General features: G+C 31.8%; 1 protein-coding gene across 2 annotated transcripts; it reads left to right on the top strand.

The window, feature by feature from the left end:
* The first annotated feature begins 8,274 nt into the window (after positions 1 to 8,274).
* On the top strand, positions 8,275 to 11,603 carry LOC131620589 (auxin-responsive protein IAA9-like). Of its 2 annotated transcripts, none has more exons than XM_058891718.1 (7): positions 8,275 to 8,468; positions 9,566 to 9,983; positions 10,074 to 10,237; positions 10,356 to 10,582; positions 10,696 to 10,837; positions 10,947 to 11,008; positions 11,178 to 11,603. In XM_058891718.1, the coding sequence occupies exons 2-7, from the start codon at positions 9,585 to 9,587 to the stop codon at positions 11,213 to 11,215; spliced, it is 1,032 nt and encodes a 343-aa protein (XP_058747701.1). In that variant the 5' UTR covers positions 8,275 to 8,468; positions 9,566 to 9,584; the 3' UTR covers positions 11,216 to 11,603. The 2 variants fall into 2 exon arrangements, with proteins under 2 accessions (XP_058747701.1, XP_058747702.1); XM_058891719.1 differs by having other exon boundaries at positions 9,562 to 9,983.
* The last annotated feature ends 15,035 nt before the right edge of the window (positions 11,604 to 26,638 follow it).

Here is a 26,638-nt window from a genome sequence, read left to right as displayed (position 1 = left end):
AGGATCATAGAATTGAACCAATGAAGAGAGAGTCCCTTCCTTCATGTTGGTCTTTAAGAGAGATAACAACCTTCCATACTTGTCACATAAGTCTTTAGGACTAACAACCAAAGATCCCAGCTTTCTTAACTCCTCTATCTTTAGACTCTTGAAAGTGTACCTCTTAGTCTTTCTTCTTTCAAGTTCCATAGCAAAGTACCTTAGATGTTTACAAAAGGTTCTTTTTAATTCCTTGAAAAACATATTTTTGGTTTTTAAATATTTTTATGCATGAATGCATGAATGTATGCAATGCAAACATAGTAAAAACATGGGTTCAAGGGTTCAACATCACGATCATAGAGCCAATGGTCTATCCATCCAAAAAGGTATGTACTGTGGTTTATTTTGTACTTGTAGAATAATGTTCTAAAAGGTTCTTGGAATCATTTGTTCTATTTTGGACATTATTTAGTATTACAATTACTCGTTTGCCAATAATATCCTCAAGAGAACTCTTCCAAGTGTAGTATCGTGTAACAACTATTTTTGGATTTACTCCATCATAGCTTCCACAATACTTTTTAAAAGGCCAAGTGGGGTAAAAGGGTTCTAATGGTCCCCAGCTTCTCAGGTTTCTTTCAAAGTAAGGATGTCTTTCTAATTTACTTGGTCAACAAGGATTATTTTCAAAGAGACCTCCACTGAGTGATCGATCTCAAATTGATTTTTTTTCCAGGATTACTCCCACAAGATCAAAATGACTATACCATACATCCTATCTTATTGTGCTATCAAGTCCGGGTTTTGGACTTATCTCACCACACAAGTATCACGAATACGCCCACAAAAATAACAAGTATTCACATAACAATTATAATAACAATAGTAATAATATATAACAAAGATAGGCTTCACCCTCTTAGAGATAATATATTATCCCCGGTGAAGTCGCTACTTTTATGTAATAGTGAAAAATTGAGATTGAGGCCATTGGATTCACCCAGCTCGTATTTTAGTGAAAGTCGTCACCGCGCTGTATTGTTTCTAAAGGAAATGGGAAAAAGAGCGAAATAAAAACCAAAGAAGTTTTTAAATTAAAAAACTAATAAAAACTAACAGAGATCTTAGGTTTGGGGGTTGGTTATACAAGGGGAAGATTTAGCACCCCTCACATCTGTAGTACTCTACAGGAACCTCTTTGAAAATATATATTATTGTTTTATTGTTATGTGAAAAAGACTGGGATGGTGAGAAAAGAATTTTGTTATGCTTGGTAAGGCATTGCATCTTGTGCCTACATACCCCTTAAGTGCAACAGGAAAGTTAAAGCATTTGTAGTTCCCCTTAAAAGGAATAAAAAAATGTGTGAAAGTGGCAAAAAAAACTTTTTGAGTGTTGAGCTTTAACAATACACATCAATTTTTTAAGATGCTTAACTTTAACAATACACAACAGGTTTTTAAAAGGAGACAAACTTTAACAATACAAGCCAAGGGTGACATGCCAAACTTTAACAATATAAAGCATGATTGATTTTAAAAATGGTTGAGCTTTAACAATACAAAACCGAGTTTAAAACAGGGGAGGGTGCTAAGCTTTAACAATATAGAGCACAAAGTAAAAAACAAGGAAAAGAGGGTGAGTACCTTGACAATTTTAGTCAATACTATCCCAATCCTTCGGATTTTAAGCAACAATGAGGAATCATACATCTCAAACAATCATTAAGGGGTAAACATCTAAAGTGGTGGGTGAGATATGACATGTGTATCATGGATACAATCAAAGTGAGTTAAGTATAATCAAAGATATCAAGGTATACAAACAAACTCAAGTATAAAGTTATGGGATGAGAGAACATACCTCAATGTAAACCATATCATGTATGTATGAGTATGATGCATATGATTCAAATAGATGAATACACACACACACACACACACACACACACACACACACACACACACACACACACACACACACACACACACACACACACACACACACACACACACACACACACACACACACACACACACACACACACACACACACACACACACACACACACACACACACACACACACACACACACACACACACACACACACACACACACACACACACACACACACACACACACACACACACACACACACACACACACACACACACACACACACACACACACACACACACACACACACACACACACACACACACACACACACACACACACACACACACACACACACACACACACACACACACACACACACACACACACACACACACACACACACACACACACACACACACACACACACACACACACACACACACACACACACACACACACACACACACACACACACACACACACACACACACACACACACACACACACACACACACACACACACACACACACACACACACACACACACACACACACACACACACACACACACACACACACACACACACACACACACACACACACACACACACACACACACACACACACACACACACACACACACACACACACACACACACACACACACACACACACACACACACACACACACACACACACACACACACACACACACACACACACACACACACACACACACACACACACACACACACACACACACACACACACACACACACACACACACACACACACACACACACACACACACACACACACACACACACACACACACACACACACACACACACACACACACACACACACACACACACACACACACACACACACACACACACACACACACACACACACACACACACACACACACACACACACACACACACACACACACACACACACACACACACACACACACACACACAGATATATATATATATACATACTTGAACAAATATCTCATGTATGTGGGGTTAATTAATAATATCAAGATAAATAATAATAACAAAGGTATATAATACAAGTATATGGATCAATCAAATTTGTACACAAGTAAATAAACAAGGTATGATAAATCAAACAAAGTATCAATGTGTGTCAAGTATCAACATGGTAAAGAGACAAACATTTTGGTTCTTACAAACATTTAATCACATAAGTTCAAAGTTTTATAAGGTATGGTTGATTTTATCATGGTATATACATGGATTATCAAAGTATGATCGTGGTATTGATGAACAAGTTAATATCAACAAGGAGTTGCATCAAGATCAAGGGAGAAGATCATGGATCAAGAATTAGGGTTTTTTAAGTTTTTTTTAATATATACAAAGTTAATTCAATTAGAAACAACTAAACTCTAGGTGAAAACTAATGGGAATCATGTTATTATCCTCAAAAGAGGTTAAACTCAACCCTAATAAAGTTACACAAGTTCAATTAATTCATTTAATGAAGGATCAATCAAAACATTGATAACATACCTTTTAAAAGATGTAAAAAAGTACTATTTTGATTTAATTAAAAAAGATTATTAAATAAATAATATTTCTGGAATTTTAAAATATATTCTCAAAATATATCGGATAAATAAAGAATATACAAATAATCAAGCAAAAATAAATTAGTTTGCTAGGTTAAATAAATATTTGAAATTGTGAAGAAAATTGAATAAAACTAGTGTTAAAAAATAAGTTTGGTAGTCAAAGAGACTTGAACCCATGCCCTTGGGCTCAAGGGTGAAAAGGTTAACCAATAAGCCATGCGCCAGTGGTGATACCCAAGTGCAATAAATACATAAAATATTAAAACATGTCTAAAAACCTAAAAAAAGAAATAATTAAAAAAGGTCCGGGGACGGGATTGAACCCCAGACCTCACGGATTGAACCCCAGACCTCAAAATAAATATAAAATAAACAATGTGATAAAAAATATTTTCAGACTTCATCTTCAACCTTGGACAACCACGGATTCTCAAATTCGAATTTCTTCAAAGCTCAACCATTTGCAAAACTTTAAACATGAAAGTTGCTCATTTTTTCAAGACGAATCCAACCAAATAATTTCATTAATTTATTTAAATCGTAGTGCCCTAATTTTCCAGAAAACTACATGAACCCTGGATTTTAAAAATCAAATTAAATAATGTATTCTAACAATAAATAACAACTAATTAAGGGTTAATGATCCTCACATCATGCTAAACAAGATAGAATCAAGAAATTTCAAAACTCCTTACCAATTGGAGCATGTACAATGCCTCTTAAATCAACTTCCAGAAGTAATGAGATGATCTAGATAGTTTCTCAGGATCTCCCTAAAGCTAATGGAATGTTTGAATTGCTTTGAGAAGGCCTGCAATACTTTGCTCGAATCAAGTTGCAAAGAACTTGAGTGTTTAGGTTGCAAAGAACTTGGCTGGAATTCAGATTTTCCAAGTTTATGCAAAGTGGAATTTTGGAGCTTTCAAGTGAGAGAGTGACTTTGTGATTTGCACGTGTGTTCAGATCAAGAAGCAAGGGCCTCTATTTATTGGCAAAAGTTCTGGTTTATGGGGGAAAAATATGATCAAAAGGATGTCCCAAGCTCAAGTTGATTTGGTTTGCTTCATGGTGAAAAAACATTAAAAGTTGTGGTTCTAAGATCTTTAGCAAGATTTGCAAGTTATAGGACATGTAATCAAGGATTTGGTAGGTTTGAATGTTTTGGCTCCAAGAACTCTTCATAGAAATGCCCTAAAATTTCAAGTTTGGAACCCTTACTTCAACTATTCGATTTTCTTAGCTCACAAATGCTATGGATGAGTTCTTGTACTTTTTAGAAAGCCCCAAACATCCTCTACAACTTTCATGTTTGGAGTTTTTCTTGAATTCATAAGGGATCATTGTTGAAAATTACTTCAAATTCAAGCACTCTTAAGAACCAAATCTGCCTTGAAAAACTCTCTAAGTGTTGGCAATTGAGACACCAACTTCATGGCTTCATAACTCAAGATTCTTGCATCTTTTAAGAATTCATCCTCAAGGACAAAGTTGTTGTATGAAATTTGCTCTTTAATTTGATCTTTGGTGCAGCAAAAAATCGTGACTTGATGAAGAAGTTATGAGCTTCCAAAGTTTAGTACTTGAACATGCAAAATCTTCATAACTTAGAAAATTTTCAAAAATCCTAATCTTGACTTTTGAAACTTTTGGTTGAGTTTCGTAATTAAACTTGATCAAATGACTTAAATAATCATAATTTCATGATCCTTGACCCTAGAAGTCCAAAGTTGACCAAAATTTCAAAAAGTCAAAGGTAAATCTTGCACAATTGACTTTTGTTAGTTGAATTGCAAATCTTTCAATACCAATTGAATCAAGCTCTTCTAGCCAAATGAATGATATGAGTGGGATAAAATAAGACACTTGAGATTTTTGAATCATGTATTGAGCCATAAGACCATGTTTTGACCAAAAGTCAACTTCCTCAGAAAATTAGGTCAAAACCCTAATTGGTGTAATAGATGAATTTGAAAGTTGATGATCTTGATCGGAAGCATCCCTGGGCTTGAATATGGATTAGGGGAATCAATTAAGCATATGAGAAGCTTTGGCCCCTTTATGAGTCACAAAACCCTAATTTTCCCGAACTCCTTGATCAATCACCTATCTTGTGAAACAAGTAAACACATTTTTTTTTGTATATTTGGGGTTAGCAAATGATGCATGAATGATTTTATATGAAATGAATGATCATAATGGTGATCACACTTCCTTAGATTCAATGCAAATGAAGTGGGATCTTAGGGTCAAAAATTAGAGTATGACATTGTGAACTGTATTTACATCATAACTATTAAAAGTTTGATATTTATTTGATAACTGCCTAATATGTGTTTCAATATTTTTGAATGGCGCTTTTGTATTCTTCTTGTCTGTTTCATGATCCAGATATACAATTTTGAAATTTCCTTGCGTTGATTTAACTAACTGAGTGAACACATCATCTTCTTCAAAAGACTTCTTCATCTGGTTGGGTTGGTGAATTTGTTCTTGGAATTGATGATGTTGTTGATCACTATGATGCTTTTATTTGTGTCTTATATGATGTGGTTGATATTATTTTTGACCAGATTTTTGTTGATTTTGTTACTGTCGTGGTGGATATGAGTACTATTATTGATTTTGATATGGTTGTGGTTGTTGATTTAGTTTATGATGTTGCTTTTGGTATGAGTGTTTTTGGCATCGATTATGATACTAGTTTCGTTGATTTGAACCTTGACCAAGACTATTAATCCATATGAAATTGGGATGATTCCTCTATGATGACGTGTAAGTGCTAGAAAGCAAATTATTTCTTTTAAAGTTACCCACAAAATTATATTATTCATATTCTTTACATATCCTCCCAAATTACGTTGGTTATTTTTATGAACTTCACCGCAATAATCACCTATGAAAGCTTGGTGTATTTGTTTCACTTAATGATACCCCATTTGAGGTTTATCCACTTGCTTTGTAAGTGCATTGAGTTATGTCTTCATTTGGTATTGACTAACTAAGAATTCATTTTGAGTGTCAATCCGTTTGCTTCCTTTTCTTGTCACACCTTGGTATAATATAGCCCAAAGTGCATTATGCACCATATTACCAATCTTCTCTTTTACTAGTGTCATGAATTTGTCAAACATTATTCTTTTTGTTGAAGCATCCAAAAGTAACCTAGTTTCAATAGGAATACCTTTAGTAAAGTATTGTACCTCCGCCAAATTATCGAGGTTACGAGGAGGACATCATATAATCAATAATTTATACCGTTTACATGAATCATATAGAGATTTAATATACCCTTGTTCAAAACTAGTAATGTCATCCATCTGGTCTACAAAGTTATTCACAAAATAAAATTATCCAAAAAAAAAACTTTTTCTAATTCTACCTATGTGGTATTAGTCTTGCTAGGCAGCGCCTCAAGTCAATCTAAAGCTCTCATTATCAATGTTATTAGAAATAACAGTAGTATTTTGTTGTTTTAAATGACATTCGTTGGAGTGCAGAATGAGTACATATTTTCAAATTTCACTAAATGTTCGTGAGCATCAATTAGACCACTTCCTTTGAAAAGAATATCTCTTAGTCCTGAAAGAACAAAATTCTTTATCTCGAAGTTACATGGAGTCGCCAGTTGGATTCCATATTTTACTTCTTTGCCATAAGTATGACACCCAAAATCTCCCAGTGTACGATTATCTGGTTTAGCCATATTTTCTTCTCGTTGTTTAGCCACTCTAGTAGCTTAACAATATGCTCTTGCGATTCTTTCTATTTTAAGACTAAACTACAAACCTTCCGAACATGCACTTCACATAAACTAAATAAATGAATACGTTCATTAGAACCTTTTAAAATGTGATAAATTTCACGTACAATATCCTAATATTGCATTGTTGATTTTATCAATAATCTCCGAAAATGACACCATTTTATTGGATAAAAAACATGTCATGGTAATTGTGCCAACAAAACCCTATAATATGGTGAGTTTAATTATCGCATTCATAAGGATAAGGATTGTGTGTATCTTCCTACAAGAACAACGTTATTGCACATATGATGGTATCATGTGATTGAGTAACACAAAAAGGGGTGCGTTGAGCACGACCGAATAAATTGCTAGTTATTAAACTAGCAAACTATTATAAGGATTTAACTAAATGAATAAAAGTGACTAAGTCTCCATTACAAATCATCTACTTTTAGATGTAAGAATTCCTCTAACTATTCTAATTTATTATGACCTTTACTCTTTACCACTTCTCAGGTATCAAAAAGTAGGTCACCTCATAATATGAACAACATAATATAAAAGAACTAACCACTCATTCATGACTTTTGCAATTGAAAAGTGAATATAAAAACAAAAATAACATTATTTTTTGTTATTCAAAATACTCCTCTCGTTTAAAGATGGAAAATCTATATTTATTGGTATTTGTAGATAAAATTTGTCATAGGGAGATATTCTATAAAAAATTTCATAGACATACACGTTACTATGTATGTGAGTAACGTTATTAATAATTAAATAATAATATAGTATTTTACATTAATAATTTATTTAAAACTTATACCCGTCGACATGTGAAAAATATTTTAATAATGAGTGCTCATTTGTATCATCAAAATACTAATGTATGAACCCTAAGATAAAGCAAAAAGATTTTCCATTTAAAAGTAAAGAAATGAAAGTGCACAGTGATAGCAGGCATTTGTCTGTTTTGCCCCTGTCCCCCACTTTTAATTAACACTATGAAAAAGTTTGATTTATTATTAAGTTAGTGTTTGAGACCAATATATTCACACTCCAAACCTTTTTGTTCCTTTGTGCTTATTGGAGAATGAAAGACCCTTGAGTACTCTCTCTCTTTCTCTCTCTAGGTTTCACTCTTCTCTGCCAACTCTTCTAACAACAAAGAATAATCTCTCTTCTTCTTCTTAGAAACTATCTCTTCTGCTACACCAACTCTTCAACTTCCATAGGTGCGTGCGTCACTACTTTGTTTTTCTCAGTTATTCATTCACATTTCTTACTAGTTATTGTTTTTTGTTTTTTAAGGAAAATATTTTTGGATAAAAAGTTGGTGTGAATGTGGATCTAATTTAATTTTTAATTTTTTTTCTCTTGCAATTTGATTTTTTGTTTCATTTAGTGCTATTAAATGTTACATGGATTATTATTATGTTTGACTAATGTTACTTAAATTAATTAACAATATGTTTATTTTTATTTGTCTTCATGTGTTGGAGCTTCCTTATTGAAAAAAAAAACCCCAATTTTTTTAATGATATTTTCACATTTTTTTAATGTTTATAACAATTTAAGATGGGTATTTTCCATTTCTAAGTGATGTCATTTTTTTGGTTCTTGGAATCATGATTCACAAGCGTTATTTTTTTTTTTAATGATTTATGAAGTTTTATTTTTATTTTTTTCTTTACAGTTTGTAGCATTTTTTGTTTGTTTAATTTGCTTACTATTGTATTGATTACTGTTAGAGGGTGTGAAGAACTAATCTTGGAGATATAATCATTCATAGATGATCAATAATACTAGATTTATGTAAAACCAATCTTGGCCATCAATTAATAAATGAAGATAGTCAAACAAAATTCTTGTGATTTCTAAATTTGTCATGATATTTGGCCAGATTTTGATTACCTCTCGGCCACCATATTAACAATAATAAGTGTGTGCGCGTGTGTGATCTAGCGGTGAAACATTTGGGTCTTGAGAGTGTGCTCCTTCAGGTTCGAGGCTGTAAACTGTAGTCCATCTTGCATGCCCTCAAAACGGCCGTGTCGCGTAATAAGTTGAGAAAATAAAATGGAATGTAACCGCGTGTATTGGTGTTAGACACCGGATACAACTTCGATTTGAAGTGACAATGCTATTGTACTTCTTCATTTGTTGTTATAATAGTTAGATGAAGCGTTGTCAATGTCCGTCCTATATGAAGTGTTAAAAACTCGGTTTGTTTTCATCTTTTGTTGATATTGTTGGTAGTAGTTGTACATCATTTCTTTATGTCACTGTATTGAGTTAATAAAGCTTTTGTAATGGATTCTTGTTAAGACAGTTTGTATATTTGGAATCTGATGCCTCCGCCGCCACTTCTGGTTCCTGAAGATGAAGGGCAGAGCAACCCCTCAACGGTAGCGTCTGCATCTCCACGATCCTTGGACTGTTTCTCCCAAACCGGAGCTGGATTGAAAGAGCGCAATTACCTTAGATTGTCTGATTGCTCATCAGTCGACAGTTCCGATGAGAAAAAGGTGAACCTGAATTTGAAAGCTACAGAGTTAAGGCTCGGCCTTCCTGGATCCCAGTCGCCTGAAAGGGATCTGGATCTTTTTTCTTTGAGCTCAACTAAGCTTGACGAGAAACCGCTCTTCCCTTTGGTTCCTACTAAAGATGGAATTTGCTCATTATCCCAGAAGAATGTGGTTTCCGGAAACAAAAGAGGTTTCGCCGACACAATGGATGTGTTCCCCGAGGTGAAAAGTTTAAGTATTTGTTTTCCTAAGGTTAAAGGGACATTCGTTCGAACTGTTTCCGAGACTGATTCTTGAGAATTTGTGATGCAGGCGAAATATAATAGTAATGCGCGTGTGAACATACTGCTATCGCCTAGACCTTCTACAGCTCAACCGACTACAGTTAAAGATATATCAAACAAAGTGTTACAAGAGAGCTCTTGTGCAGCAAATGGAACTGGAGCTCCCGTCAATGGCAGCGCACCGGCTTCTAAGTAAGTAGAAAATGCTAGATTAAGAAACCATAAACCCTACTAGTTGAACAAAATATTTGTAAAGCGATTGTTCAATGTCTATGCTGTAATAATGCTAATTACTTCCTTTCTACGACAGAGCACAAGTTGTCGGTTGGCCTCCTATTAGATCATTTAGGAAAAACTCATTGGCTACCACTTCTAAGAACAACGATGAAGTGGACGGTAAACCAGGTCCAGCTGCACTCTTTGTGAAGGTTAGCATGGACGGCGCTCCTTATCTTAGGAAGGTCGATTTAAGAAACTATACAGCGTACCAGGAACTCTCTTCTGACCTTGAGAAGATGTTCAGCTGTTTTACCTTAGGTGATCTTTTACAACTTTAAATTACGTTAAACAAATTATTTACTGCTAATGAATGTTAAAATGAATTTTGTGATCACTATTTTTTTACTACACTCGGTGTACGTCGTCATCAGGTCAATGCGGTTCTCATGGAGCTCCAGGAAGAGAAATGTTGAGTGAGAGCAAGTTGAAGGACTTCCTGCATGGTTCTGAATATGTCGTCACTTATGAAGATAAAGACGGTGACTGGATGCTTGTCGGAGATGTACCGTGGGAGTAAGTCTTATAACCTTCTGACCTTATAAATGAATTAAATCTTTAACACACTTCGCTGCAGTCTAATTTGCTTATTGTTCTTAAACCATCATTTTTCTTTTTTCTGCAGCATGTTCACCGACACTTGCAAAAGGCTGAAAATCATGAAGGGTTCTGATGCAATTGGCTTAGGTATGTAACATAGGTGATAACTCATTACAATTAGAATACTTGTTACTGCCTAACGTTCGTATGAATTGATAGACTGAACCTTCTGCATTGTACATTTCGTGTTTCCTTGTAACAGAAGAAAACTATTATTAATGTAAGTTTGCTTAGGTAATTTTTCTTCTCTTTACAGCTCCAAGGGCTATGGAAAAATCCAAGAGCAGGAGCTAGATAGATGGCATTATTGGGACTGATTACAATGTTTTTTGTCTAGTAAAAGTAAAGTTGTACCCGAGAAGGGTGTGGACAGAACAACCATGGGTTTTGATGGTTTTAGATGTTACTATGTTTTGAAGTCCCTAGTAGTGTCTTTATATATGTGTTACATTTGTTTTTTCTTTCATTAAATGGACTTTTTATGAAGCTAGCTCCAGTATTAGCAGTTTGGGGGTTGTGTAATATTTATAGGAACCTAAGGTTTGGAATTTGGATGAGTGTTTGTTGCAATTAGTATATTGTTCATGTGATTTGTTACCACTTTACTATCTTGGGAACATGTAGAACAAGTCATTTTGCTCATTTAGACATAACTATTTAAGTAAGGCTGTTCATGGTACAATTTGGGTTTGGTTTCAGTTACAGTTCGGTTATAGAACTGTTTGTTTGTGCATAGTAATTTGGTTTATTAACCAAACATAACGGTTCGGTTATTTTTGCTTCTTGGATTTTTTTAACAGCCCTACATACTATATGTAGTAAATCCAGTATGCTCCAAAGTCCTTAATCTAAAGCAACTTAATGAAAGAACAATTTAGATATTACTTTTGGACCCAAATGTATTGCCAAAAGCCATTGAAGTTGTATCCAATATGGCTTGTGAAAAATGTTGGGATTCAAGTGTGTGACTAAATTTAAATGAAGGAAATGTTGGCTATATTAGAGAGGTAACTCATCCATATTGCGTTAAGGTATATTTTTGGTGGATATTTAGTGTCAAAGACTCTTTCCTGAATGATTAGGCTATCCCTCTCGGAATTCTAAAAAAAAAAATTAAATAAGTTTTTGTCCCTATAAATATTGTAATTTTTATTTTTAGTCCCTCCTTGTCTTTAGGCAACGGTTTTTACAATAAAAACTGTTGTTAAAACCAGCTAAAATCGTTGTCAAAATTCAAGAGGGACTAAAAATAAAACTGCAAATATTTATAGAAACTAAAAATTTATTTAACCAAAAAAACAATTTAAATTTATTTTATCTTTTATTATAATTATAATTAAAAATATCTTGAGTTCAAATTGACTTGTAAGCATCACGAATTCAAGATGCTTAATCTAAGTCTGGGTTGGTGAAACGAACCAAAATGAGCATAGGTTGGCAACACAAATCAACTCTCAAAGTTGTTAAATCTGAATTCAATAGTTGATAACTTATGCCATCATGTCAAAGTCTAATTCAAATTGGATAACAAGCACTAAAATCACTAAGAAATTGTTTGAATTAACTATTCGAGTGAATTTATCAAATTAACTTATGATAGTTTTTATAAATTTTTTAAAATTTATTTTTATAAATTTCTTAAGATAGTTTATGAAAATAACATAGAACATATATAAAATTAATTTAAATTTACTTTATTTTTTATCATAATAAATTTATTCTATAATACTTATTTTATTAAACACTTTTCCTATAAATTGTAAATAAACTATTTATCTAAATAAACTCTAAATTTTATTTGTTACTTTCGGGAGGAATTTACATGGCACCTCTTTTATTAGATCTGCACCGCTACATATTTTTAGTATCCTTGTAGTTAAAAAAAAAATCTCACTATTAACAATATTATTTAGTGAAAAATATTTATAAGTAAGTGTTGTTTTTTTAATTAAATTTTCGCATTTATAAAAAATATTTTGATTAGATATCAGATATTTAGTGAAAAATATGTTTTTTTTATCGAATTTTTAAAATTGTCGGCACCAAAATTATGGGTTTATACCGGCAATTTAGAAATGTTTGATAAAATTCAAAGTTTTGCTTGCATTTATACCGACAATTTAGAAATATGTGATATGCATGTTTGTGTTTTTTTCTGAAAATTTTGAAAATGTGATAAAAATAGGGGCATTCATTAATTTGGACAAATCCAAATCAAATAGAAATCCAAACCATTTGGGAATTTTTTATTTTATTTTAAACAAAAATCAAATCAAACCAATGGAATTCAATGTTAATTGATTTGAGCTACAAATTTCTAAAATTCCACTTTGGGTCTGGTTATGATTAATCCTGCATAATTCATATTATAGTTATCATATAAACTAGTACAAGGTATTCAACTCTAAGAAGAAAATAATGAAACACCATTTTTGTCATTCAGAACCTATTTGGAGAAACGAAAAAAATTAAATATTTTATATTATTTTGAAAAATTAGTTGATATAAATTAGTTATTCTTTAAAAATATTTTTCACATTTTTTAATGTATCCGATAACTAACCCAAACCAACCTACTGTTTCTCGAGTTGATTTGGTTTGGGCTTTATCGCAAAAATATGCAAATCTAATCCAAATTAATCCATATATTTTTGATCTGAAAAGACACCAGACTCACTCGAAACCGAACCAAACTGGTCCGCAATCACCCCTAGGTAAAAATGCATATATGCATACCAAGTATTTCTAAATTGCCAGCATAAATTCATAAAGTCAGACCAACTTTTTAGAATTTCTGTTATATGGAAGGAGTGTGATAGGATATTTTAAAAAATTCGATAGGTAAATTTTTTTGAAAGTTTTTTTGTTCTCACCCTAGGAGAATTAAGTAGTCCCACAAACCCCGTACTCTCCAGCGAATAGAAGGTAGATGTGGACGGGCCAGAGATCATGATGTCGAGCCAGATGTTGTCGTTGTTGATGATGTTGTATTACTAGCTCGAGATGATATAGAGGTTCCTCCCCATACTTATACAAAGGTTCTTGCTTTGGTTGATATAAAGTTGTCCACTCAGGCTGATACAGAGCCGTCTAATCACACATATGGATGGTTCCCACGAAGGCCTATTGACCCTACATTGGTCACTAGGTATGCCCATCATGTGGCATTTAGATTATGGTAGGGAGAGGTATAAATATTTTATTTTAATTTGTTTTTATTTATTACTAATTAATTAAATATAATTGATAATTTATGATTTATTTGTTACAGGATCACACTCCTTTGAAGGTGTCCACCCATGGGTTGAAGTTGAAGAAGTTCTCTGAAGTACAAATAGCAGATGAGGTCAAGAAGATTTTCATTGATGTCGACCTGCTGTCGTCGATGGACTGTTCGCTCACTATGCCTAACGCTTCCTTGCTGTTTGATTTTGTTGAGCAATAACATAAGGAGACATTTATCTTTTATCTTTCATTTGCTGAGATGAAGATTACTCTGGATGATGTCTCCAACATATTCCATCTTCCACTTGTAGGTAACTTTTTCACCCCTCTGCTACCGAACCATTAGATTGCTTGTATGAGTGTTGAGAAATACATGGGTGTTGATATTGGATGAGTTCAAGGTTAATTCGGGTGCTGACTTCTGTCTCTTTTGGCTTCGAGATATGTATCAATCATTGGTGGAACACTTTATGTATGAGGTAGTTGTTAGGTGTTGTGGCGCGAAAAATACCCGAGCATAAGGAATACTCGAAATACAAGAAAGTTGCCACCGAACTTTATTTATTCCAAAAGAAAATGGAAAATATTGATAAAACCCATGGAAGAAAAGAACATGGTCGTTGCAACCAAATTTGAGTTTGGAGGTAATTTATGCAGGGGAATGTATTAGCACCCTTCACACCTGTTTTACTCAACGAGACATATTTAATTAGTTTCACGAAAGAGTGTTATCTTACATTATTTTCTTTCTAATTATTATGCAAGGAGAAAGTAAGAAAATGATTTTAGGTTTTATTTATTTATTATTATGTCTGGCGAGACTTTATATCTCCTTCCTACGTATATTTAGGTGCAACAGAGAACTCAAGGTTACGTATTTCTAGGTAGCAAATGTTTATGTGTTGGTCGATTTTAGGGAAAGATTCTCAAGTCGCATTCGATCAAAAAACATTAGTGCCCAAAACATGGATAATTGAATATTGTGTCGCTTCAAGAATGGATGACATAATCTAGATCAACACAGATTAATGTCCTCATCATATTCAAGTGGAAAATGTTTGATATTCTCATGTGGAAGCGTTGTTTGCATCCATGTGAAATGGACAGAGCGTCTTTCATTTTGAAAAGGTTTTGAATTTGAAAGGCAAAAGGCTAAAGATTTGAATGTGTTGAAATTGATTTTAAGGGATATAAGTGTCAAATGACCAGACTAAACAACTTGTATTCAAACACTTAGGAAAAAGTAGGACCATATGTCCAACTCGTCCGTTTAATCTGTTTATTAAAGAGGAGTGTAGTGAGTTTAGTCGTAACTCCGTAACAAAAGGTGAGTATCGAATGACCAAGCTATAAAACTTGTATTTAAATACTAAGGAGAAAGGTAGGACATACGTCCAGCTCGTTCATTTACCATTTATGGAATTGAACTAAACTCACTTATTTAACATATTTTGAATGGAAGACAAGTATTTGAGTGGCCAAGCTATAAAACCTGTACTCAAATACTTAGGGAAGAGGCAAGACATACGTCCTTCTCATTCTTTTAAATCCAATTTGATTATGAAAAAAAGTTTTGATCGATGACTTCATATTGGATCAAGTGTTTAATGAATTATGAAAAGACTTGAGTTAATATGAAAAAGACCCATAACATTGGATCAAGCATTTGCGTTGTGTTCGATTAAATTTTATTATAAAAATAACTTGACGTTGGATCAATTACTTTTATTTTGAAAGAAAATAATTTTGAATGTTCAAAGTTATTAATTAAATTAAATGAAATAATCAAGAGGGATGACATTTATTTAGATAAATTAATAGATAAGAATTGATTAAATTAATTAACTAAGCTAATTAGAATTAATTATTAGGAATTAATCGATTAAAAAGTAATTCAATTAATTAATCAAATTAACTAAATTTAATATATAAAATTAATTAACTAAAACCATATTTAATCAATTAATTTTAATTAACTAAAAAAAGATTTTAATTGAAATGATATAAAATAGAAAAAATAAAATTAAATAGAAATAGGAAGAAAGTATAGAATTGAATAAATGGCTTGAAATAGAAAATAAAATTGAACCCAGTATGCAAGCAAGACCCAAAAGGAGAGTCTAAGGTTGACTCAAGGGATAAACTAAGTGGGGGAGGGGGGTGCGTTGATTAATTGAGGGATACAATATAGAAATGAGATCGAGACCATTATGCAACATAAGCCCAATTGTTGAAGTCAAGACTAACTAAGGGGGGGGGGGGGGGGGTGGCAGATAACATGTGAGCCCAATGAGAGAAAAGTCAAATGGTGACTCAAAGGGACAAGTGGCAGCACAAGGGCCTTGGATGAAATCCAAGGTCAAAAAGCTCTGACGGTAATGGCGTTGACACGTGGAAAAGGAAAAGAATTAAAAAAAAGAATAAGAGAGAGAGAGAGAGAGAGAGAGAGCACGTGATGCTCTCTCTCTCTCTCTCTCTCTCTCTCTCTCTCTCTCTCTCTCTCTCTCTCTCTCTCTCTCTCTCTCTCTCTCCCTCTCTCCCCCATATCATTTTGTTCACTCCTTCCTTCATCCATAACCACTTTTCATCAATCTCAAAACTAAAAAAAAAAAGAGATACAACTCTATTCAATTTTCCACCCTTAACTCAATTCTAACAACCAAATTCTCAGAATCAACATCATTCTCATTTATTTTTCAAAATTTTTCAAAAACCCTAGAGTTTTAAACAAAAATGAAATGGTAACGATGAAGATTTTTATGCAATTGTCTGAGGGGTTTTGATCAACACAACAAGAGCAACATAGTGGTAACAAGAAAATGATAAAATAGCGCAGAAACTTATGGACCCGGAGCTAGACCGGTGGGTTCGAATTCTGACGAGGCGTAAGGATGTTCAGGAGAGCTCGAAATTGCCCCTCTCCCTTCTTTTGTTTTCCTTTCTTTTCTTATTATATTGGAATTTCTCAGGCTGTGTTGTTGTCTGGTTTGGTTGTATTTGCAGCTGATGTCGAGCTTAGCTTAGGCCATTTAGACCTTCAATATGAAGCTCTAACGCTCCCAACACAAATGCACATGTCCTGGCTTGGCTCAAATTCGACTTCAAAATGTCTTGATAATTTTGGTTTAAAAATAATGCTTGAAAGGCTTGAAAATAATAGCTTGTCACTTGAATTTTAGCTTAAAAATTGGCTTGAGTTTGGTTAGAAAATGGCCTGTCAATGTGACATGGAAACATGGCCCATGAGTGATTTTGAAATATGGCTTAAAGAAACATGACATTTCAAACTCTTTTAGAATAAAAAAGGCAAAATGAAATCCAATGAAATTTAAAATCAAAGAAACCCTAATTTAATAATGTCAAAAAATTATCATTCATGCAGTATTCTAGAGTACGTGTAGATGATCGATGCAGTGATCGTCGACGATGTCATATTGATACCCTATACAAACCATATAGTGCATCGAGACTTTGTTGACACTGCCTTTTTTAGGTTATCTACGATGGAAAAGTTTCCTGGCTAGATGATTAAATGAGTGATGTATGTGCCATTTTGAGTATGTTCAGGGCATTTCTAGACCAATTCCTACCGTGTCATATGGGGACATTGATATATGGTTTATGGTCTAAAATTGTTAGCAATGCCATTGCTATTATAGAAAAAGCAGTGGATGTGTCTTTTCATGGGTTATGCCTGGATGGTTATTTGGAGTGGTACTTTAGAGTATTACACTCTTACATTATTCCACCTATTCAGTATGCATATGATGTCGAACTATTTCATGATGGAGGACCTTTAGATGACATATCACCGCCTCCACTGTCTCCACCTAGTATGACTGACTAGTAGTGGTTGCAGATAGTAGCACTTCTTTCAGATAACCTCACGGATTTGATAAATCCAGATAGTGTGGTCCATGCTAAATAATTTCAGATAGCATACATTTCCCATGGTGTACCAATGTAGATTTTATTTGTTTATTATTTATCGTCGCTGGCATTATTTTTAATTTATACTGAATTATTTGTATATTAGCAACACTTTATCTTAACATTTCATTACATGAAAACTAGCATTTCATTATCACGGGATGAACACAACTTAACATGAACATTGCATAACATAACTTAACATGAAAGTAGCATGACCGTAACTTAAACATTACTAGATAATTCAAGACATTTCAACATATTGATAATATCGTCGATAAATCTCGCAACAGCCACATCCACCTCAATTGGACCATTTCTTTTGTATCGGTGAAATGTGCTCCACATAACTCTTAAATCTTTACCCGTCTTCAACTCAAACTTGTTGAACTTCACCTTTACTTCTTTATCAATCGAAGGTGAAAGATATTTGATCTTAGCAACTGTTATGTTGTTTGGGTAGCGGAAGAGATTATCTTGTTTGGATTTTAGAACATCAAGATGGGTGTCCTCTGTCAACCTAAAATCAATAGGAGGACTCAGGACGTAGAAGTACACAAATGCGAGATATCAGAATTGAGGCATTGCGAGGTGTTTTTGTTAACAACATATGAAACATGTTTATACAATAGGAGGATTGATGTCGTTAAATTATTATGGACCACACAAAAGTGTCGGTGCAATCATAAAACTACAAAAGTGTTGGCATAATTACAACCGTTCAAAAATAACACTATCGATTTTTTAAGAAATGGGGGAAATTAATATCTGATATTACCGATTTTTTTGAAACATCCAATTTGCTACACCTTATTTTTCAAAAAACTTCAGTAAAAACCTATTTTAATTTTTTTATTACCTATCAATTTTTTTCTGTATGAGAGAATTTTTTTATAAAATGTGATAAAAAAAAGAATATGGTATTTTATGAAAATATATGGGGTGCCGGGTCTAATTGAGGAGGGTGTCAAATAGATTTCTCTAATTTAGGGGATGTGTTTGGTTATGGAACAATGAAGCCCACATCTGGCATCTGAAATGCTTATAAGTGATGATCTCTACTTCTTATAGATACACATATAGTCCTAAGTTTATGTTTAGATGAACGATAAATTTGACAAAATTACAGTGATATTTGGTTGAAATTTCAAAGACACTAGATACATTTTTAATTTGAAGTATCGGTGCCGATACTATCAATTTAGGAATCGTTCTATTTCTGAGTTCTGCGTTTTTAAAAATATTCTCTATTTTTAGAGGTATATTTACGGAAACATTTTTTTAATTTAACGTTGAATTGTTTCGTAGATATACCTAAATTTTTTTTTTTAATGTTGGTTCCGTAAATTCATCTATAGAACAATTCAATGTTAAATAAAAAAAAAAAATTCTAAAAATGCACCTCCAAAAACAAAGCAGAGACATAAATAAAATTTCATCATGTGCCTAAGAAGATTATAGGGTGGATTGAGATATTATCTCAATTTATTACCATGGTAGTTGGGTTTCACCTGAACAATTAGTTAATGATTCATCCACTACAACATTATCATAGGATTTTCTGGAGCAAATTTAGCTACATAATACTAATTTACATTCTTCACTACTAACTTGATCTATGTGCTACTTTTGACTTCTTATTATCAAATTGAACTTTACGGTTGTCAATGGCTCAATACTAAAAATATTTGAATAAATTATTTGCTAGTGATCAATAATGCACTATGTATTTGAATAGTTCCTAGACTAGTGCAGCTGGAATGTTTGATTAAATATTATAAACCAAAAACATAGAATAAGCATAGAGGTATACTCATCACGATCTGCTGTTTTTCTAGATTTATGGATCTAATGTTTATTATAATTTAATTATGGTGTGTTGAATTATAACATATCATGGTGTTGTTGCTAAAGGAAACACAACCTTTACGTAAAAGTAGTTTAATGATAATTATATAGTGCTTATATATTTTAATGAAAATTAAAGTGAAATTGTAGTGAAATGGTGGAACAAAGAATGAAAGGAAGAAGTTTGTCTCTATTGTTGTTCAAAAAACCTTGAAGATAATGATAGATATTATTTTAAAATTATTATCAAACAATCAATTGATCAAGTTAGATATTGATTGTTAATTAAAGTTTAGTGTCACTAGTTTGAGTATTCTTACTTTACATTGATTGATAGAATATAAGTGACTATGCTTTTGTTCGGTGGGTACAATAACCCTGTTTCATATAAACTACTATCTCTAAAACTTAATTTAGGCAAATTATATCACATTTTTCTATTAAAATAACACAAAAATTAAAATATGCACTAATCTTTTATAAGGTCTATAAAAATAACATTGACACCTCTCTACACTGACAACTATATAAGACAATTAGACGTATACCCGTGCGATGCACGGATAATTATAATAATTTAATTTAATGATTTAAAATATATTATTTAAAAAAAGAAAAAAAAAAGATATATATTGATCGAATAAAATAATTTTAGATTGTAAACTAATCAATGTTATGTATTTTATTAAGTCACAAAAATATTTTTAAATTAGTTGTGTATCATGACTAAATAGTGAATCTCTATATTTTAACAATCTATTAATTTTTTTATATCTAATATATATATATATATATATATATATATATATATATATATATATATATATATATATATATATATATATATATATATATATATATATATATATATATATATATATATTACATTTGTAGAGATTTGAATAGTTGTCCTATGAATTGTTATCAATCAACATACAAAAATTCTGTAATAAAAATAATAGTTGAATTTAATAATTTTTATTTTAATTACTTATTAATAAATTTTATATATATGATTGAGAAAAATCAAAGGTAATGATGAGGAGTAAGTCTTGATAACTTACTCTTGGAATAAGAATATCCCTCCTCATATATATATATATATATATATATATATATATATATATATATATATATATATATATATATATATATATATATATATATATATATATATATATATATATATATATATATATATATATATATATATATTATAAAATTTTAATCCACCCTCTTTCACAATTCAACATTTTTAATGATATTATTACTAAAAAAATTAGATATTTGTGATCCTTCAATGTCTATAATTTAGTATAACAAATAAAATTTAGAAGAGAAGAAAATAGAAACCGAAAAAAAAAAGGTATGTGATACTAAATAAGGATGTGATTAGGTTATGTCAAATAATACAATTGTAATGTGAAATGAAAAAATTAAAATAAAATAAATGGGAGATTAGTCGTAAGACATAGTCCAATAAAAAACAAAACAAATTTAAATTATAAGAAAAAGAAAGTATTGATCTAATGAACATGAGATAGAAAAGATTACGTTATTATTTAGCATCACATTGAAAATGATCAAGAATAAGTGACAAAAATAGAAAATAAGAAATGTTTACAATAGCTATGTGTATTTAGGAATAGATCACTCAGCTTTTTTTACTCTTCTCACAACAACACCATCCATGATAAATATTATAACTTATCTACGAAGCACTTGCAAAAAAAATATAATCAATCATGCTTCAAAAATCAAATGAACTTCATAAAACATCTTCCTAAGATAATTATTTTTTTAATCAACCACAAACTCGAAAGCTAGAATTCAATAGAAAAAAATAAGGTTAGAATTTAAACTTGTACACAACTTCAATTAAAAAAGCAAGCGTAGAAGAAACGAATGTAATCGAGATCTTGCAAAATAGAGAAATGAGACTTTCAATATGAAAAATGCAAAATAACTAAATAGGAAAGATGGATTTGGAAGATGTTAAACATTTAGTATCAAAGTCATTTATATATGTGTAATGTTCTTTATTGTAGTCGCAGTTTGTGTGGTAGTTTACTACGTGGGACATTTACATGAAATGTTAAAATTAAAAAATAAATAAAAATATTAAAATTTAAAACCACGATGAGTTAGTGGAAGTTGAATTACTGAGAATTATTGAAAATAAAATAATGAGACATTTACATGAAATATTAAAATTAAAAAACAAATAAAAATATTAAAATTTAAAACCACGATGGGTGGAAACATGGTGAGTGATTTATGTTTTATTTTTTATTAAATTAATTAATTGATTATTTATGATGAAGTGGTGAGTGAGTGGGTGAGTGGTTTATGTTTTATTTTTGTTATTTATTTATTATAATTTATTAAATTAATTTATTATTTATTTATTAAATAGTATTATATTTATTATTAAATAGTATGATTTATTTATTAAATTAATTTATAATAGATTTTGGCGGGAAAATTTTGGAGGGAAGTTGTAGGATTATAATTTAGTATGATATGATTATCTATGATTGTCACTAAAAATTTATGTTATTATATATAAGTTTAATAGAGATATAGTGCATATTTTAAAATTAGAGAGGAGCGTTAGTGCCGTTACTAAACAATTTTAAAGTGAATTTTGCCGCACCTAATTTTTATACATAATAGCAAGATGGAATACATTAAATGAACCATCGAGTTTACTTTCCAAGTCACAAAGTTGAACCTAATATACTCGAGCCTTAAAGCTTGTGTAATACTACATTCAACCATGAAATTCATAGTTGATCTACTTCTCCTAAACATTTCTCTCATTTTCCTCAATCTTATCACAAGACTTTTGCGGTATGATTTAAGGGTTTAAAAAGACAATTGATTTTTGAAAATTCATGTATTAAATACATTGGAAATTGAAATAATTAATTTTTTTTATTATTTGGAATCCTTAAAGAGTGTTTATGGGGAACTCGTTAGCATGACCCTAAAAAAAAAGAAAAGGATTGAAACCAATCTCTTTTGCAAGGTCCATGGCCGTTTTCATCGTAAGGGTTTATGTTATAGCCGAATCTTTGTTTCTCACAATCATCCTAGCCATCACCTTCACAACTATCCCATCTCCATATGGCAGATAAGTTCACATCCCTGTTGCACTTGAGCCAGTTTTGAGGCGACTTACTCCATATTGATTTTTATTTAAGTTGTCACCACTGTTAGAGTTAAGGTTTTGGTTCATGATCCTATTGATAGGTTCCTCACCATTTCCATTTGTCTTTGCAGGAATCGTATGGTTAATCCTCTAATTATTCTCACCACTATTCCTATTGGTTTTAGTCTAGCTTGTGATTGAGCAAAATGTTAAAGACCCACTTGTCCATTCAAGAATCTCCATAACAGATATAAATTTATTGTAAGAGATGCAAGTTTTACGCGCAATCCATATTTTGACAATAATCTGAATGATATTATATAGGGTATTGTTGACAGAGTGAGTAGTCATGTAATTTAGCCAATATGTATATTTTATCCCTCTACAAGATTTAAAATTAATTTAGAAAAGAGCCAAGTCATACCTTAGGAATTTTTTCAGACTTCATGAAACAAATGATCTATATTCTTTGTGGCTTTGGTGCAATTGGGGCATATGGGGTAACAATTGTTGGTGTAATGATGTATACCATACTTCGAACTGAAACCACAATGGTTCCCTAAATATGGATTCAAATACTTTATTTTTGTTCAAATGCTTTTCTTAACAAGGTGGCCATAAATATGGCTGATGGGTACTTCATAAATCATGTTGAAGGACATGAGTGACCTATATGGAATTTTTCCATCCTGCGTAACAAGATAATTTTCTAAGGACCCAATATTTAACTGGAAAGGGTTAGATGGTCTATGCCTTTTGTTCAATATACATGAGAGAAAAAGAGAAATTCTACACATAAACTTTATTACATAAAATTTTTGTCTGATTATATTGCATTTTTGTGACTTGGGTAACAACTATGTGTTTCTAGATATCAATTACTATTTATTATATTAATTGTGTGATTTTATATAATTGTCAATTTCATGAGAAACTACAAAGTCACACAAACAAATGGATATATAAATAAAACCCATACGCATAAATATTTACACTTGATAAAATCTGATTTGTTAAACCCTAATCATATTTATTCTCTCTCTCCCTCTCTCGCTCTCTCTCTCTCTCTCTCTATATATATATATATATATATATCCCTCTCTCTCTATCTATCTATCTTTCTCTCTCTCTCTCTCTCTCTCTCTCTCTCTCTCTCTCTCTCTCTCTCTCTCTCTCTCTCTCTCTCATCTCTCTAACTCACTCACTCTCAAAGTCTTTATTCAAAACAGCTAGCACGCATACTGAAGGCATTTTGTCCTTGTCGATTGAGTAAAGGTTATGTTGATCGTTTAATGCTCATGATCATTCTCTAGATTCTCTATCAAAGATTAATAACCACAAGAGGTAACCATCATATCAATGATCATGTTCATTAGTCAGGATTAACTTGAGGGAATTTTATCCCAATACATATTTTAATCATAATTTCCCCTTAACAATTGTTATTTCTTTTGATAAGACTGGTTTTAATATGTATAGTATTTTTATGGATTCTCTATATGGTTTTTTTTGTCTTAGGGAGGCTTAGACTTGAATAACTTTTTCAACAACTTAATAATTATGCATATTGGGGGTAATAGAAACTACTAATTATTCCAAATAAAAAATTGTCTGTATCTATAATTTACATTATAGTTACTATGTTTGGCCACATGACACATAGTAGAATGACTTGAATGTCAGTTGACCAGAAATTCCTATTAAGTGTTTCTTGGTCCCAATACTTGTTTTCTATGTCAATTAGGTCCCTAACTTTTCCAACTCTAGTTCCTTGGGGGTTTATGTGATAGGATTTTAAATCCATGTTGACTAGAAATTCAATTATCATCCCAAACACTTGTAGAATTTCTATTCCCAATGTTCCAACAAAATCCTTTATTGAGAATATATTTAGCCTGATGTAATCTTATCCACGAAGCTAGGCTCGATTCCTATATTTCCTTGAAGGAAATTACAGTAAGGCGATACCTAGCTTTCAGGTACTTACCAACTAGAGATTCATGGTTGTTAAAAGTATCCAACCTTGTCTTGAAAACATGGACTTATTGAACTCTCTAATAGATCTAAACCCCATGTCACCACTCTTCTTAGGGAAACTAAACTTCTTCCAATTAATCCAGTGAATTTTGTTTTCATTACCCTTTTGTCCCCACTAAAATTTAGGCATCATGCTTCCAATCTAATTGCATATGTTTTTTGAAATAACGAAAGTAAACATAACGTAGATAGATATAGCCAGAGTCACTATTTTTATAAGGTTAGTTCTACCAACAAATGAAATACTCATATATTTTAACCATTTAGTTTATTTCCATATCTTTCAATTGAGAAAAGAAAAATACAAATTTCACTACTTCAAAATATACCTCTGGCTAACACAACAACAAAAATATACCTCTGGCTATTTTGTCGGCTGTAGTAATATCTCATTTTTAACGTGCCTGCTTTTTTTATTTTATTAAAAGACTTTTCATCATGGTTCATAATAACAATCGTGGTCATAGATTAAGGGTTACAAGCTTCGGATCACAACATTAACATTTTCCATTTTTTCAATAAAAAATATGTGTGTCTCTTAACATGTATTGTCAAATAAAAATTGAAAAAGATTTAATTACGAGTGTTTTTATCAACTATGGTTATATGTGCCATATTTCTCTACAGTTGGTAATTGCAACCGTGTTGAAATTCTTTTCTACAAGATTAAAATATAACATGTTCTTTATTCCCTTCTTAACACATGCCCTAGCGAACCAGATGACAACAATAGCGAAATCTTCATCTTCACCATCTTCATCCATTTCTTAGAATATACAATTTTCACCATCTTCATTCATTTCATAGAATATACAATTTTCACCATTTTCATTCATTTCTTTGAACAAAAATAATTTCTTGGTCTCTTTCTCCTATTCAAAATACGCTACGTTACCTTTCACTGTTAATCTCTCCCTCTCGCGATGTGGGAGGATTTTTGTTTTGTTACAATTGGATTACTTTGTGTTTTGGTTTTATTCAGATTATATGATGTTTTTGTTGTTATAAGGTTATATGATGTTGTCATCTGTCCCGTTCTCGCACAGTGATGTTTTGTTGTTATTAGGTTATCCTTTTGTTTTTGTTTTATTGTTATAACTCTATTGCAAATGAAAAAAAGAAATGTGATTATAAGCATGCTTTAGATTTTGGGTGTTCCAAATGAAATTGTTGGGTTGTTGATTGATGTCATGAATTATAGAGGCTGGTTATAAACATGCTTTAGGTTTTGGGGTTATATTTTTATGAGGAATATATTAGTATGTATATAAATATATTAATATATTCTGTGTGTAATATTAGTGTACTATTGACATTAGTCTTTTCATATAAATTTTAGAATTTTTTATGGGTTATAGTTGGATAAAAGCTCATAGATTAGGTCCCGTGTATGAGAAAAGAGTTCTTGAATTTATTGAATTCGCGAAACAAAATATTCCCAAAAATTTCATTGTCCTTGTGTTAATTGCAGGAATATCAAAAAATGTTCACAGGAAGAAATATTACATCATCTATGTTGTGAT

This window comes from Vicia villosa, linkage group LG7, assembly GCF_029867415.1.
Source record: "Vicia villosa cultivar HV-30 ecotype Madison, WI linkage group LG7, Vvil1.0, whole genome shotgun sequence".
Lineage (NCBI taxonomy): Eukaryota > Viridiplantae > Streptophyta > Magnoliopsida > Fabales > Fabaceae > Vicia > Vicia villosa.
The sequence above is the reverse complement of the archived record's forward strand: the minus strand, read 5'-3'. Positions and strand labels throughout refer to the sequence as shown.

What these genes read in the sequence shown, in the direction of transcription:
- LOC131620589 (XM_058891718.1), top strand. Translation starts at nt 9,585, where the DNA reads ATGCCTCCGCCGCCACTTCTGGTTCCTGAAGATGAAGGGCAGAGCAAC. An exon ending in CAATGGATGTGTTCCCCGAG is followed by an intron (nt 9,984 to 10,073) that starts GTGAAAAGTTTA and finishes TTTGTGATGCAG; the next exon opens with GCGAAATATAATAGTAATGC. An exon ending in TTCTGATGCAATTGGCTTAG is followed by an intron (nt 11,009 to 11,177) that starts GTATGTAACATA and finishes TTCTCTTTACAG; the next exon opens with CTCCAAGGGCTATGGAAAAA.